Source organism: Bufo bufo, chromosome 6, assembly GCF_905171765.1.
Source record: "Bufo bufo chromosome 6, aBufBuf1.1, whole genome shotgun sequence".
Taxonomy (NCBI): Eukaryota; Metazoa; Chordata; class Amphibia; order Anura; family Bufonidae; genus Bufo; species Bufo bufo.
The window spans coordinates 108,756,891-108,772,539 of record NC_053394.1 but is presented as its reverse complement, the minus strand read 5'-3'; the positions used below and the strand labels follow the sequence as shown (position 1 = coordinate 108,772,539).

Here is a 15,649-nt window from a genome sequence, read left to right as displayed (position 1 = left end):
TTTCTGAGCTATTTAAACTGATAACCTATCTCTGGGTAGGTCATCAGTTTCTGGGGGGTCCGACACCCTGGACCCCAGCCGATCAGATGTTTGGGAAGTCACCAGCGCCTAGGTGAAGCTCAATTCCATTGAAGTGAATGGGGATAAGCTTCAATACCAAGCACAGCTGCTATACAATGTACAACTTTGTGCTTAGTGAGCGAAGATAAGCTGAGAGAAGGCTGCAGGACTACTGCGAGCACCGGTGCCTTCTCAACAGCTGATTGGCGGGGGTCCCGGGTGTCGGATCCCCACCGATCAGATACTAATGACCTATCTAGACGATAGGTCATCAGAAAAAAAAACTTTCAGAAAACCCCCTCAGTGAGTTCCGTGTATGAACAGCATGCGGTATGCTTCTACGCTCCCTCTAGTGGCACCTTCAGGTTATTCAAATGGCATAAGAAACCAATACAGCACTTCAGGGCTTACCATAGCCAGCACAGAGAAGCCCACTCAGTGCCCATGGGTATCGATTTAAACAAGTCAAGGCATCCATAGCTTCCTTAGATTGCGGATGCATCCTCTACTGTGTAGGTACTGAAAACAGAGGGCACATCTCCCTGCAGGCTAAGGTAAGCCCTGAAGCAATGTTCCTTATGCCATTACACCTCAGTGCATGGCATTTATGAAATTTCTGCATAAAGCGAAGAACCCCATTTACTCTGTGGCCTGTGTCCTCGTGAGAGATATAGGAATGTATGTGCAAAAACTTGTGGAACTATTTAGACTGAAAAGACAAACTGACGCTCAAGGGTAGACACACACTTTAAATTATTACCAGTTTGTTGTAAGATTGCAAAAAAAAGATTTCACAAAAAGTAAATGAACTTTGCCCAAAATGAGCAGTTTATCAAACCAGTTCTTATGATAAATCTGAGAGCGGAAAAAATAGAATAATTTACATGTAAAAGGTGCACAGGAAATTGTGCCAATGTTATTCATTATTCTTGTGCCACATTATCACTCTTTATTCAAAAGTGGAAGTAATTGCACTTAAGGTAATAGGAGGGAAGGAATCAATATTTGGCAATTTGTCAATAGTCTTTGTTTCAAAGTAAAAAGTTTAAAAGTTTTTTTTTACTACTTTTTTATCTTCTTATCCAGGTTGGTCGCGCTTTGCAGTTAGTAGTCTCCAGTTCTCAAGACTGAAGTGGGAGTTTCTATTGATTGTCAAAAGTTACGAAGCAAATTCCCTTGTGGCGAGGATTCCACGTCAAATCATTGTAAGTAGTCCACAATTGTCATCTGGACCCTGTCCCACCACCTTTTGGATCTCACGCGAGAGGCTACAACCTCCTTGAGCATAGGGTTCCTCTTCTCTTGAGGTGAAGGATCTTAAGAACACCAAGTTCAAGCCCATAGTTTCTGACTACAAAAAGTGCCAGTCTTGTTCTTTGCCCCTTCAGCAATGTGAAGAGAAGCCTCCTCTCTGCACATATCCGCTCACTACAGCATGTAGAGACATCAGTCTCTGTGTTTTCCAGGAAAGTTCAGAATTTTAGGCAAGAGCCAGTGCACACCACGGATCCTGACGGAGAGGAACGCTGAGTCCTGACTGTTGGTTCAGTGTTGTACTAAAGTGATATTCATCTGAAATATATTTTAACTCGTGAGGCCCAGCTACGATTTCATCTGTTTGGCTTTGACCCTATAAATGAAATAAAACAGTACATTAGACTGATGATTTCCAGACTCGATGACCTCCAGCCCAACCAGTAGTTTGCCTTGCAAAGGCATGTATGATGCCAATGAGTTCTATCCTCCAAACACTGTGTTATCTTCACCATAGAGCACTGGTTCAGTGGTTAGCAATATGTGTTATTTTATTACTGTGTTTTCTATCATTTCTCACCTGAGAGCCGGGTCCGATCGACTGTCCAGGGTACTGTGCTGATAGTGTTGTTGGCTCTGTTTTTAATACCGGAGTGGTGTCTGTTGTAACTGATGATGGAGAATTGTTGGCTGAAGTGTTTGGCCCTGAAAGAGAAGCCACCATGATATAACTATTGATGGGAAGGCAACAGAAAATGACTTTTTGTGATATATGTTAACACAGAAACATTTTTATTTAAAGGAGCACTAAAACTACAACGCAATAAATGCTTAACAATTTAAACAAAGTGTCATTTTCAAGAAACTTTATATAACAGCCCCATACACACTCCTGCAGGAATCTCCCGAACCATTAAATCTTTGGTACCAAGAAATGCCCACCTCTATACATGACATGCTTAGATTTACAGAGAAAATTCCTGTATCTATAGAGGATATGCTTAGATTTACAGAGGAAATGCCTATATCTATACAAGACATCATCATATCTATAGAGAACATTCTTATATCTATAGTTGACATGCTTATATCTACAAATGAAATGCCTATACCTATACAGGACATGCCTATACCTATACAGGACATGCCTATACCTATACAGGACATGCCTATACCTATACAGGACATGCCTATACCTATACAGGACATGCCTATATCTATACAAGAAATGTCTATAGCGATACAGGAAATGCCTATATCTATACAGGAACTGCATATATACAGGACATTCTTATCTCTTTAGGGGACATGCCTATATACAGGACATTCTTATATCTATAGAGGACATGACTATATCTATAGAGGACATGACTATATCTGTACAGCACATTATTATATCTACACAGAGCATGCTTATATCTACAGAGCACATGCCTACATCTATACAGGACATGCTTATATCTATACAGGAAATGCCTATATCTATACAGGAACTGTTTATATCTATACAGGAAATGCTTATATCTATACAGGAAATGCCTATATCTATAGAGAACATGTATGTGTGTGTGTGTATATATATATATATATATATATGACATGCTTAGATCTACAGAGTACATGTCTACATCTATCCAGGACATGCTTATATCCATAGAGGATATGCATATGTCTAAAGCCTATATAAACGGAGGACATACCTATATCTTTAGAGAATGTGCCTATATCTACAGATGACATGCTAATATCCTTGGGGAGCATGTCTATATCTATTTAGACTATGATTACATCTTTGGCGGAGGTGCTTATATCTATCAAGGACAAGCTCATATCATTAGAGGACATGCCTGTAACTATTGCTGACATGCTTGTATTGTTACAAGACATGCCTGTATCCACCTCGGACATGATTATATCTTTAGAGGATAAGCCGTCAATAACATGATTATATCTTTGGAGGGCGCACCCATACCGATTGAGGACCAGCTTATATCGTCACAGAACATGCCTACATCGACTGATGACATTCTCAATTACAAGATCTATGGAATTATTCTGTACCTAAAAGTTTTTTAAGGCTTTTTATTACCTGTTGTTTTCCCTTTACCATTTTTGGGTTTCCTCTTTCGAGTTTGAATACTTTCTTTCTTCATGGCTAAAGGACGAGGAACCTAGACAAGGATACATTATATGAATTGCTATGTATGCTTTGAGTCTCATTTTAGTTGCAATAGTTTTAATTATTAAGTAACATATATAAAAATGTAAGTAGTGTTGGCTCTGTACTTACCCCATGCAGCTTCATGTATAGGCCGCAGGCATTACACACAGGTTCTCCCTCTGAGTTCCGCCTCCATAAGGTTGTAGTGGTTGTGTGGCAATTTGTACAGCAAAGCCCAGCACGCCTGGAGGAAGACTGCAATGAAAAAGAAAGGCGTGGATTACAAAAAAAGCTACTGATGCTTTTAATTGTCATTTTTTTTGTATCCAGAATCTTGCTATTATTATTTATTCCTGGGCTCACTGTTGCCCCCTGCTGTACGATACATTTCATATAAGTTGCCAAATGCAGTGGGGTAAATCAAGTCTTCACTATAAAATAGTTGTCCTCCTCTATGGACAAAAGTTTAGAACAGTAAAGTTAGCCCCTCGTTCCATTTATACTCCTTATATAAAGTTAGACTATACTGGCTATAAATGCTCTTTGATACCAGAATTGCGGCACATTGGCTTTCTCTGGTTATGGCGGTCAATAAGACTAAGTACATTATTTGGGCTTTATCAGGGGAACACAAAGAAGTAAGTAATTAGAACGTAACTGACTTGTACTTTAGAAGATTCCATTTCATTATGAGAAACTGGAAAAAATGATGGTGAAAAAAAAAAAGAAAAAGAAAAATCCCCGTAGCAGTCCTGTAACACTCTAGCACCTAATTTTTCTATGTGATTTTGCTATGGCAACACTCAGAAATATTGTAACCTTAAACAATGGTGTGATGCTAGTAAATGAACTGAGATCTTTGTTCTTTTGGCCTAATGCAAGGGAAATAGAGCAGCACAGAAGAGATTTTTATAGAAATGAGAAGTGTTATATTTAGCTTGGGGATTGAGAATTATGGCGGATTTACATGTTCCCGATAATTGGCCTCTGGAAAGATGTCACCAGATCACCCTATGAACAAACGCTCGTTCACTGGGCAGTAGATTGTGTGATCTGAAACACTGAATCTGTATGGGTAGTAGGCAGCCATCGCTGATCCCCCTACAGTGGAGGTGATTGCTGCATGTAAATGCAGTTCCTTCCCGATAATTGCCTGCTCAATCGGTGTGTGTAAATGTGCCTTAACAAGAGCTTATCAGAGATTATAATACGATCAAAAGGGTTTGCATTCAAGTTAGCCGATCCAGTCTAAATTGCTCATCTGGTTGGATGGTTTAAAGGGGTTGTGCCAAGTTTATGTTAGTTGATCGTTGGGGTTCGACAGCTGGGACCCCCAGCAATCCCAAGAATGGAGGTCCCGTTCCCCCGTCCTGATGGAGCGGCTGGTTGTGCATGAGCAGTGCAACTCCATAGAGAATAAATGGAGCAACAGTGTGCATGCACGAATTGCCGCTCCATCAGAATGGGAGAACGGGATCCCCAGCAATCAGCTAGCTATCTGCAATCCTGTAGATAAGGGATGACTTCAAAATTTGACACAACTCCCTTAACAGTTACTGACAGAATTTTTGTTATATCCCTGGGGGTTTAGGCAGGCTTAGTAGTCAATATTTTTGGTGGTCTCTGAGTTGTCTAGAGTGGTTATCGGCTAACATCTGACATACCTGGAGGTCTGGGTTATTTAATATGATACAATATTTGTATAAGATTTTTATTATTTGGCTTAGGATAATGAAGGGGTTAATGGAGGTGGCGGTCTTATTATAATAAGGTTTGCAGCATTGGAGGCGTATTATGAGGTGCTATGATGTTCTGCAGCAGCTGATGTGTAACCGCAGTAAATATTATTATGATGTTCTACAGCCGCAGGGGCACAGAACACAGATGCTGAAGAACCTCTATTTTACATAAAGAGGAGCATTGTATGTTAGTGACTGGCCTGAAGAAGGAACTTCCTAAAAAAGGTGATCTGTGATCAATTAGGAAGAGATTAGCCACTCATATGTAGCGCCGCCTGTCATTGCATATTTGTCAATTTCTGACATCATCATTTGATGTGTATACAGTATTATTTACAACCACGTAAGAAAATTTTCAACAGCAAGAAGGAAAAGTCGTGGAATTAAGGAAATCACAGGATCGATAGACATGTTAATGATATGCAAAAGATTAAAAAAGGAAACAAAATGTTCAAAACATCTTGATTTATTCAGTATCGAGCATGAGCTCCACACTCAGAAATATATGCACTTACACACCTTGAGATGTGGAGATTATTAATGGTTCATTGAGGAGTGTTCTGCCAGGCTGAATGCACTTGGCATGCAAATCATCAAGATCTGCTGCTGGCACCTCCTTTTGCAATCGCTGACCAATAATGTCCCAGATGTGCTCGGTTGGAGACAAGTCCAGAGACGCTGCAGGCCATGGTAGGGTGTTTAAGCCACGCAGGCTACTCACAGTAACACAAGAAATATGCAGCCTGGCATTGTCCTGTTGGAAAACAGCTCCTTGGACACTTTGGAGAAATGGCCATAACACTGGTGCTCAGATTAAATCAAAGTAATGCTGAGCTGTTAGTATGTCTGAAAAGAAGATTAGTTGGGGCCCAGCTCCTGTACATTATGCCACCCCACGCCATATTCCTGAGAGTAAGGCTGGTGTGATATTCTCTTGTGAAGGCCTCTTCATGTTTTTAGCCATGCGGTCTCAGTCTAGGCCAATAATTGGCTTTCACTGCATGGGAGACAAAAATGAAAATGCTGAAGAGGATAGACCTCCATTCCAGCCTTCATTAGCATCTTGCTGTGCACCATGACAGCCTTTGAGAGCAGTGGGGTGATGTCAATGTAACACCTGTAGCTGGACGTCTGGCTCGTAGCCCAATCTCCTGCAAACGTCATCTGATGGTTTGTGTAGACACATGGTTGTGTATATAGGGTACTTGTAGGTGCACCCTCTTTTGTCAGGGGTTCCTTCATGGTAAAAAAAGGTATGAGAGTTACTGCTATCACAAGTAATCTTGTTATCCGTCTCTGTGATGTGGGTATCTATGTATGTAATAAAACCATGGTGGGACGCATGCACAGCTCTGTGGTTAGATATTGGATAATGTAGTAGCAAAATTATTATGGTGTTTGTTTCTTTCTTTATCTTGAAAGGGCTGAAATACTTCCCTGCCCTAAAAAAGGGTTAAGCCATCATTTGCTGGCAGCTCCAGAGATGGAGACAGGCAGAGAAAGGCAGAGTCTCCATTAGCTGCTTCCAAAAATATTGTCTCTGAAAATGTTCCTCCCTAAATCCTAAATCTTGAGCGCTAGTGATGGACGATTGCAAGGCCCAGGGGCTTGTCAAGGACAGGAGAAGAACGATATTTTACTCCTAATTTCCTCTTAGTTTACTTTAAACGAAAGGGGCCGGTCACATTTCCCTGGCAACGTTTTGACCTTGTCTGGAAGAACCTCAGTCTCCAACTTTGAACTGTGAGCTCTATTTATACAGAAGTGAACGGCGCAAAGCTTGATGGAAGAGGCTTTTTCAATTTACTGTTTATTCGATACTTATATATCTATGTATGGAAAAATGAAATTTCAAGCTAAAATAAATCATGATATGATCAGGGGTAAAACATTACATATTTGTGTATGTTCATACTGGCATCGGGTTCTATAACGGATATGACAGAATAGGATCTTTTTTTTTTTTTTTTTTTTTTACTCATTGGTTTATAAGTACTCATCAGGCATTCGTTATATTTACTGGATATGGTTCTTTATGTGACAGATTTTGCAAGGTACTGGTTCCCCTTGCAAAGACTCAGCTAGTGTATAGAGTTTTCTCCTCCAGAAGGAAACTGTCAGTAAGGGATGTATTACAGCTATATTATACCGGGAGATAGTCAGCAAGATCATCACTAATAAGCATTCGTAGGGAATGATCATTGCTAACAATCGAAGGAAGCAATGATTCCCCTGTGTAAAAGTACCGCTGACTACCTGATGAACGAGCAAACTCTTACAAACTCTCTCAAAGTTCGGACAATTGCAATTTTTAAGCAAGCTAAAAAATCATTGTTTGCTGGCGGCAGATGATGCTTTCTAATCATGGTCTTCTGCTGGCAAATAATGATTCTGTATGGGGACTGGTGATGGCATTAGTGATCGCTCCTCCCCATACAGTGGAAGAGATTGCTGCATGTAATAGCAGCGGTCTCCACCACTGACGAGCAGGCGATTATTGGGGAGGAACGCTTTCTTCTAGACATTCGCAATGCTGATCTGCAGGTCTAATACAGGTCTAAGAGATTCTGCTCCTTTTGACAGCAAGAACAGTGTCATATGTAGCACTATTCTTCCCATAAAAATACAGAGGCTACAGAACCCCGGCATAGCCAGTACACAGTAGGCAAAGCCTTATGCTTCTGGCTCTCTCCGCTGTTTTGTTCCCAACATCAGCAGCTGCTGAAAACAGCTGATCGGTGAGCTTGCTAGATGTCGAACCGCCACTGATCTGATATTACCTATCCTGAGGATAGGTCATTATTATCTACAGGCTTGAAAAACACTTTAAAATTAGAATCACCAAAAATGATTAGAGAGGACCTTTCATGGGTCCAGACATTATAAAATAAGTAGCATGTTATGTAAGGCATAAAGCAGGGATCTAATAGCGCTTACTATTTTTCCTGGGCGCTGCTTCGTTCGCCCGCTGTGCCCCTGTTAAATTCTCCCGCCTGGTATGCTAATTAATAGCATCGGAACAAGGAGGAGGAGACGCCAGGGATTCTCAATGGCTGTAGCGCGGTGCAATCACAAAGGCGAGCGTCACAGCCAGGGAGAAAAAATAAATCACCTTCTCCCTGGCTGTGACGCTCTCCTTTGTGATTGGACTGCGCTACAGCCATTGAGAATCCCTGGCGTCTCCTCCTCCATGTTCCGATGCTATTAATTAGCATACCAGGCGGGAGAATTTAGCAGAGGTGCCCAGGAAAAATAGTAAGTGCTCTTAGATCCCTGCTTTATGCCCTACATAACGTGCTACTTATTTTATAATGTCTGGACCCATGAAAGGTCCTCTTTAAGTTAAATTATTAATTCCCAGCGTGATAGTAAAAAAAAAATCACGTACTAAAAGGGCTAAATAGTGTCTAGTCCTGAAGGACCAGAATACCCTGGCCTTGAATTAGATAAGGTATCCTTTTTTCTTAACCACATTTACTTATAATTGGTCAGAATTTCTCTTATTTTCCTACTGGATACTGACGCATCCTACACAATTATTACCTTTAGTATCAGAGCTAATGAAGTGTGAACAGAGCTTAAATTACCTGAAAATCAAGCTGCTGCCTCAAACAGCATGAGCCCAGATAGGTGATTTTTGGAAGTAGATAAGAAGCTCCTGTCCAAAGCTCAGTCACCACATTGTTCCTTCCTGACCATTGCCTGCTTGTCAGTGAAAGAGAAAGCTGTATTTACATGCAGCGATCTCCTCCACAGTATGGGGAGTAGTGATCGCTAATGCCATTGCTCATCCCCATACTAAATCATTCTTTGCCGGCAGTATAGTGCTGTTTATACTGCATGATCTGCTGCCCCAAACGGCAATTTAGGTGACCACATGAACAGTCCTATTACCCAATGGACAAGCAATTTGCTTGTTCATCGGGTAATTGGCAACACCTTTACACAGGCAGATCATCCCTAATAAGCGTTCCTACAAACGCTTGTGAACGATCATCTGCGCGATGCTTGGCCAGTGTAAAGGGGCCTTTATATTTATTTAACCAGTTGCAGTTTCTCAATAATGGACTAGCAGTAGGTATAGCAAATATTAGTCTCTATGCAACATGGAGGATGTACACTATTTTCCCTATTAAAAATGTCTCCCACAGAATCAGGCAGTGTGATCCCATTACCATGGCCATAAACATACTTTTCTATTCTATAAATGAATGGTGTACTAAAGACATAGCTGAACGTACTCTAACCCTCTGTGAATGACCTTCCGATCTAATTCCCTTCCCTTTACAAAGTAGCTGGAAGGTCACTGGTCTCCATGCATGGTATGGACCATCATCAGTCAGCCAAGGTTTACTGCAATGTGAAGGTCTGACCTTTAGTTTATTTTACTGTACTTGGGGAATAGTTTTACATTAATAAACTTGAATGCCAAAAATATTTTGAAAGTAAAAAATAATTTCCTACGAAGAGATCTCAATTGTCATAGTTATAAAAGAAGAGCAACCAGGGCCAAAAACCAAACAGCTTTATTACTCACAGGATTCTTACAATGCTACGGACAGACCTATGGGACGCAGTGCAGCGGCCCCCGGTTACATTGTTCAATGTCTGGAGCTGGATTTATACAAGTTTTGGCCCTTATTAACCCAATGTCTGGATAGTTAATCATATGGAGGATGTACTAAGCTGGTTAGACAGAGATACAGTTGCAGTAGTCCAGAATAGGGTACTTGCAAACAGTTTTTTGTTGTGGAATGTAATTTAATGTTGTATAATATGTTAATGCCTTCTAATGTACCAGCATATCTCTGTATGGATCAATCAGGGTTAATAATCCTGACTCTGCCCTTGTAGGAAGTTTGATGTTGGACTTAGATCCGGCCATAGCTGCTTAGTAGTTTGAGGAAGTGACATACTTACCAATGTTTCAGTTGGGAAAATTGGGGCATATAAGGAGGGGTTTGTGTTAGACCTGCCTATTTTTGGCCCTAGACAGTGCAAATTTTCCGGGACTGTCTCTGAAAATCGGGGACAGTCCCGCCAAATTCGGGACAGTTGATAACTTTGAAGTGAGAAGTTGCTACATGTGCTCCCTTATCAGAGAATTAGGCCTGCACTTTAGAGAACCACTATTTCTGAGAGACCCACAGAGAGAAGACCATATCTATTTCACAGTACTCCAGGAAAAGAGAAAGAAAAAGAACTAGAATGTCCAGAATTTGCACGGAAGGTAGCTGTTTAATGCTAATAAGAGATTTTACTGCAGTGAGAGGGACATTGTTAAAACACCAATTACTCTTGGACATGGGCTGGCCCACCGTTTCTTAATCCTGTACCCTTCAGCTGGAAATTACAGCCACCATTGCAAGAGTAACATTGCCAGCCTTAGATTCTGCAAAGAGAGACTTGGGAGAGACAGAAGGAAGAAGTACTACAATCTCCATCATGGCCTACATTCATACATTGCTTTTGTAGAAGATCCGCATTGTGACTTGCCTTGAATCTGTGTTTTGATATGGTTAGATGTACTAAAACTCCAATTCTGCACTTTAGTGAAGAGAGACTTGTTTATTTTCTACAACTGGCCTGGTTACTGACTCCAGGACCATTTGCCAGCCACAGCACCTATATCTCCTGCCTTGCACCCGCACCAAACCCACAACACCAAGGGAAACCCAACTACCATAAGGCAGGAGCCCCAACATCAGGGTGTACCCCAAGGGAAGAAAAGATGTGCACCCCTATCTCTGCCCGGCATTAGGGAGCATCAGTGTGAGGACTGCCACTGTGAATAATTATTGCAGCCAGAGAAGCTACCGCTCCCATCCTACACTTTTCTGGGAATTGCGGTGCAGTATTACAATACTGCACCACATATTTATAGTGCTGTAAATGTAAAGCATCATAAATGAATATTGTGGGCTCAGCTACAGGTGTCACATACAGCTCACACCCCACTGCAATGTGCAGAATGGCAGCAAGATGCCGTTTAGCCCATTAGATACCACAGTCGGTAGTGCCCATGGCATCTAAACTGCTGGAAAGAGGGAGATGGCTTGCTCCCTCTGCCAGCCAAATGCTTAATGAAGGCCCCAGGTCTGCCATTTTTGTTCTCTTATTAGACCTTGACACAGAAGTACTATAATGTAGTACAGAATTGATCAAGCAATCACACGGCCAAGTCCTATAAAAGGACTAACAAACAAAAAATTCTGCAAAAATATCTCAAGTATAAAATTATTTTTGCGTTATAATCTTCAGCTACAAACTGTAGCACAGCTACAGCACTGTATCCAAAACAACATAAAAATAAAATGATCAAAAAACGGGAAATACTATGCCACAAAAATTCTTGTTAATCTAACCTCCCAAAATAAAAAATAAAAAGATTAAAAACTCATATACACCTCAAAAAGGAACAAATGAAAACTACAAGGTGTCCAAAACACAAAAACCCCATACAGATCTGTTAATAGAAAAATAAAAATGTTATGGCTTTTGAAATGTGGAGTTCACATGGAACACTGGGTCCCATAGCAAACAATCAGAGCTCACTTTCAGTTCTTAGACGATCTGGCGGTCCGGTTCAGTTCCTCTTCAGTGTGAATTAGAAAATGCTGGAGGGGAATTTTAAGTCAGAACTGATCCAATATTTTCTATGGAATAGTTTGCATACATAAGGCACATCAGTTGTGATGCCAGATGCCAAACAGAACCGAACAGAAATGCTGCATGCTCAGTTTTTCTGTCTGGCGCTATTGGTGGATAGACACCATACAGTATATCAGTTGTGTCTGCCTGTCTCCCGGCCTAATATATGTGAAAAGGGCCTTAACCTGCTCAGGAGAAAGTTGCGCTAAGATTGGCTTCTTGAGGCCACAAGGCTCATTTTTCTGTGAGCCAGTATTAATAACTGAGGCTTTTTATTAAGGAGTCCTTCATCAGGGGCACAGTGTTTCATGGGTCATGGCAGTGCTGCATATGATACAATATACAAAATACAATATGGCATGTGATGGTGCAAGTTATAATTTGTTTTGAACATTTTTACATAAACTATTTTATATGGAAACCAATAGAGGCCCAGTATGAGCCTACAGATCTCTAAGGGGAACATATTATGGATCTATGTCATTGCGAGCAATAATTTATTATTGTGCAATTATTATGAAACTCTATAACACCTCAAAGGTGTAACAGCACAGGAGGGGGGGGGGGGGGCACATAGCTAATATCTAGATGGGCCCCAACTGGTTCATACCAAGGATCCAATGCTTGTTTGCCCCATCCTATCCTAACCCATCCCTTCTAGGAGGAATGGGCAGTATGACTCTCTGGTTCCTTCCCTTTATTTTCTGTCTCTGCAATGCTCATGGAGAAGTTGAACCCATTACCCATTGGGAAGTAGAAGGTGGAAACCCTAGGTTGTTGGCACCCGTTCTTCATGGGATTTATATAAGATGCCTGGTCTGCCTCTATGAGAAGTATGATCTTGCCCTGGCCACCTAAAGCACGTTCACACACTGGACTTGCGGTAGGGACTCCGCACAGCAAATTACAGTATAGCACTTGTGGCCCCTGTCTACAAGTGCTCATTGTGATACACGGTTGAGATCTCCAGGTACAAAGTTCTGTTCTATTCATGTCACAGCAATTCATAATGTAAAATGCAAATAGCTTTCATTGAGTCAGGCCTGGCTGGCTGCTGAAAGTGCATCCTGTAGGTAAATAGCCCATACTGTATAAATCACCTGTGCTGTTTAATGGCTTCCATATCACACAAGTGCCGAATCTTTTACCCTTTTATTAAAGCCTCTGTATGTTTGCTGATGGCTGTGTACACTGAGGAGACAGCACCGTTCACTATATGTAGCGCTTGTTCCATTTCCTCTTCCCCTGTATTACACTGTACTTCTTTGTGTTAGGGACAGCGATGCGACTAAAATAGTGCTGCTTAACCCATGACATCCTGGAGGCATCCACCGCGTTATTTCGAATACTTATCATTCCACCTTTCCATCTAATGCGTAATTCTGTATTTACAGAGTTGATGAGATCTTGTATTTTGTATATGTACTCTAGAAAACATCTATCAATGTAGCCGGCAGATAAGATAATAGAGAACGTGAAAGGGCAGCAGTGGGCATCTCTGTAAGATCTGGCACCATTCTATGCAGACCTATGTGTCTTCACAGTTAAGCCCCTTTACTTGGGTCAACTGAGAAGGCAATTATCAGCAACGAAAAGTTCCTGATAATTGCCTGCTTGTCTCAGAAGCTGAGAGCTGCATTTACATGCAGTAATCATCTCTGTATAGGGAGATTGCTCATCCCCATAGAGAATCAACGTTTCTGGGCAGCAGATCCCTGTTTATACAGCATAATCTGCTGCCCAGAAACAATGATTTTGGGTGCCGCATCATCGGTGCTTTCACCTGATTAGCTAGCAAGCTTGCTTATTAATTGGGTGATCAGCGGAGCATTCATGTGAACGTTCGCTCCCAATAACTGGCCCGTAGCCAGTTCATTTGCGATGATGAGGCCTTTAGACTACAAATGAGCCCTCTGTACTGTGACCCTGCAGTCCTGTGATGCTCTAACCCCTTTGCCTCCTCTCCTTGAGAGGTGCATGCACATATTTGCAGTGGTCAAGAGCCAACCCAGATGGTAATGCTGAATGCCAGCCACTCTAATCCCAAGGGAAACCACGCTGGATAACTGAACATATGTGAACACACCCTTAGGCCTCTTGCACACGACCGTATGGCTTGTATGGATACGCAAAAAATAGAGGATGGCGTCCGTGTGCATTCCGTTTTTTTTTTGCAGACCCATTGAAATGAATGGTTCCATATACGGACCGTATACAGAACGCAAAAAACAGAACGTAAATGCAAAAAAAAATGTTTGTGTGCAAGAGACCTTAGGGGGAATTTATTATGAGGATGAGTTTTGAAAAGAGTTTCTCTTCAGTCTGTGTTGCCTTAATTGGGACATATTTATGAAATGTCCCATGTTATTGGATAAACTGCTGCATTTTTAATTGTCTTTGGAGATGTTACTCCAGTGTTTGTATGCCATTCCCCTACGGGAGTAAGACTGCTCATTTTTTTGCAACTTTTTGAGAAGTTGCAATTGATGAATCTAGCGTGCACCTATGTAACACAGCTAACCATGCCCACTTTACCACCCACGTGTCAAAATTCTGCTGCAGATGGCATAATAAATTACCCCTAAAGGCCCCCATACACTTTAGTGTATTGGCACCAAGCACAGCGGGATTGGCCAACAGTCTAATGCGTGTGGGGAGCTCCTGACTCTACGCCGACAGATGATTGTGGGGCAGAGAAGGAAAAGACAATATTGTGAATATTTTCAACCAATCTCTTTGTTCTCCCTGGTGATAAGATACCACCAGAAGTGTCTACCAGTGGCTTTCCCTTCTCTCCACATTGAAAGCACATACAAGTTCGGTCAAGTCGAACATGTATGTACATGAGGGAGGGAGTCAGGAGAGTTAGCTGTCGCCTCAATAATCATTTGGCCAACAGCTATTGAATATGTATGGCCTTCCTTAGAGTAAAAACAGGTTTGGGTGAGAGTTGGGCTTTATAGAGAAGAAGATACTTTTACCACTTCCAACATCACGTCTGTGGCCCCATGCTTCTCTTTTCTTGAAATAATTTCATATAAAGCAGTAATATAGAAATAACTGAGACTAAATACAACATCCCTAGATATTTATCTGAGTGTATGCCGGAGCAGACGCAGAGGTCTGTAAATCTTTACAGCGGCCATGTGCACAGGTATCATGATTACTGCCAGGAACACCCTGGAGAGAAGGTGACTAACTGTTTACAGAGACCGCAGATTTCTCCTAAGCAGGGACCCCCAATAACCCTTCAGTCTCACACATCAAGTTATATGGAGATCTCAGATCTAGCACCTCGCAGAAAATCTGACTTCTTGGTGTTAATCTAAAGCAACTGTAGTATAAAAGGTCTATGGCAGACGGTTTCCCCATCTGGTGTTTAAAAAGCTGCTAAAGATGGTGCAAACAGAAACCAAACACTGCAGGAGTTACATTACCTCCAAAGGATCTCCCGTTAATAGAATATCATGTAGACAACTGCATTATTTGATGTGAAGTATTATATTACATTGTCAGTTCTGGTGAACAGGACCTCAATTCTACTATAAAGTAGATTCCAGCGTTATAATAAATATATATATTTGGGATTTTAATGTACATGGGACTTATGTACATGGCAATATTACATGCACAATGCATGGATTTGTAATACGATGAAATCTGGGGTGCATATTGTATCCCTCTAATCACTATCACATTCTGTATTATGGGGGGTTGTGTTTTTAATGGGACAAAAGGGTGTTTCCATATCAATCTGGTTGACCATGTGGCGGCTACAGAGTTT

At 41.4% G+C, this 15,649-nt stretch overlaps 1 protein-coding gene across 2 annotated transcripts in view; it reads right to left on the bottom strand.

Annotated features, from left to right (window-relative positions):
• Positions 1 to 403: 403 nt before the first annotated feature.
• The window catches only part of GATA5 (GATA binding protein 5), a 46,505-nt gene continuing 31,259 nt past the window's right edge, over positions 404 to 15,649 (bottom strand). For both annotated transcript variants that reach the window (XM_040437801.1, XM_040437802.1), the window contains exons 4-7: positions 3,605 to 3,730; positions 3,404 to 3,485; positions 1,895 to 2,019; positions 404 to 1,690 (exon numbers count right to left, since the gene is read on the bottom strand). In XM_040437801.1, the coding sequence (XP_040293735.1) occupies positions 1,541 to 1,690; positions 1,895 to 2,019; positions 3,404 to 3,485; positions 3,605 to 3,730 (483 nt within the window). In that variant the 3' untranslated portion in view covers positions 404 to 1,540. The remainder of the gene's footprint in view (positions 1,691 to 1,894; positions 2,020 to 3,403; positions 3,486 to 3,604; positions 3,731 to 15,649) is intronic.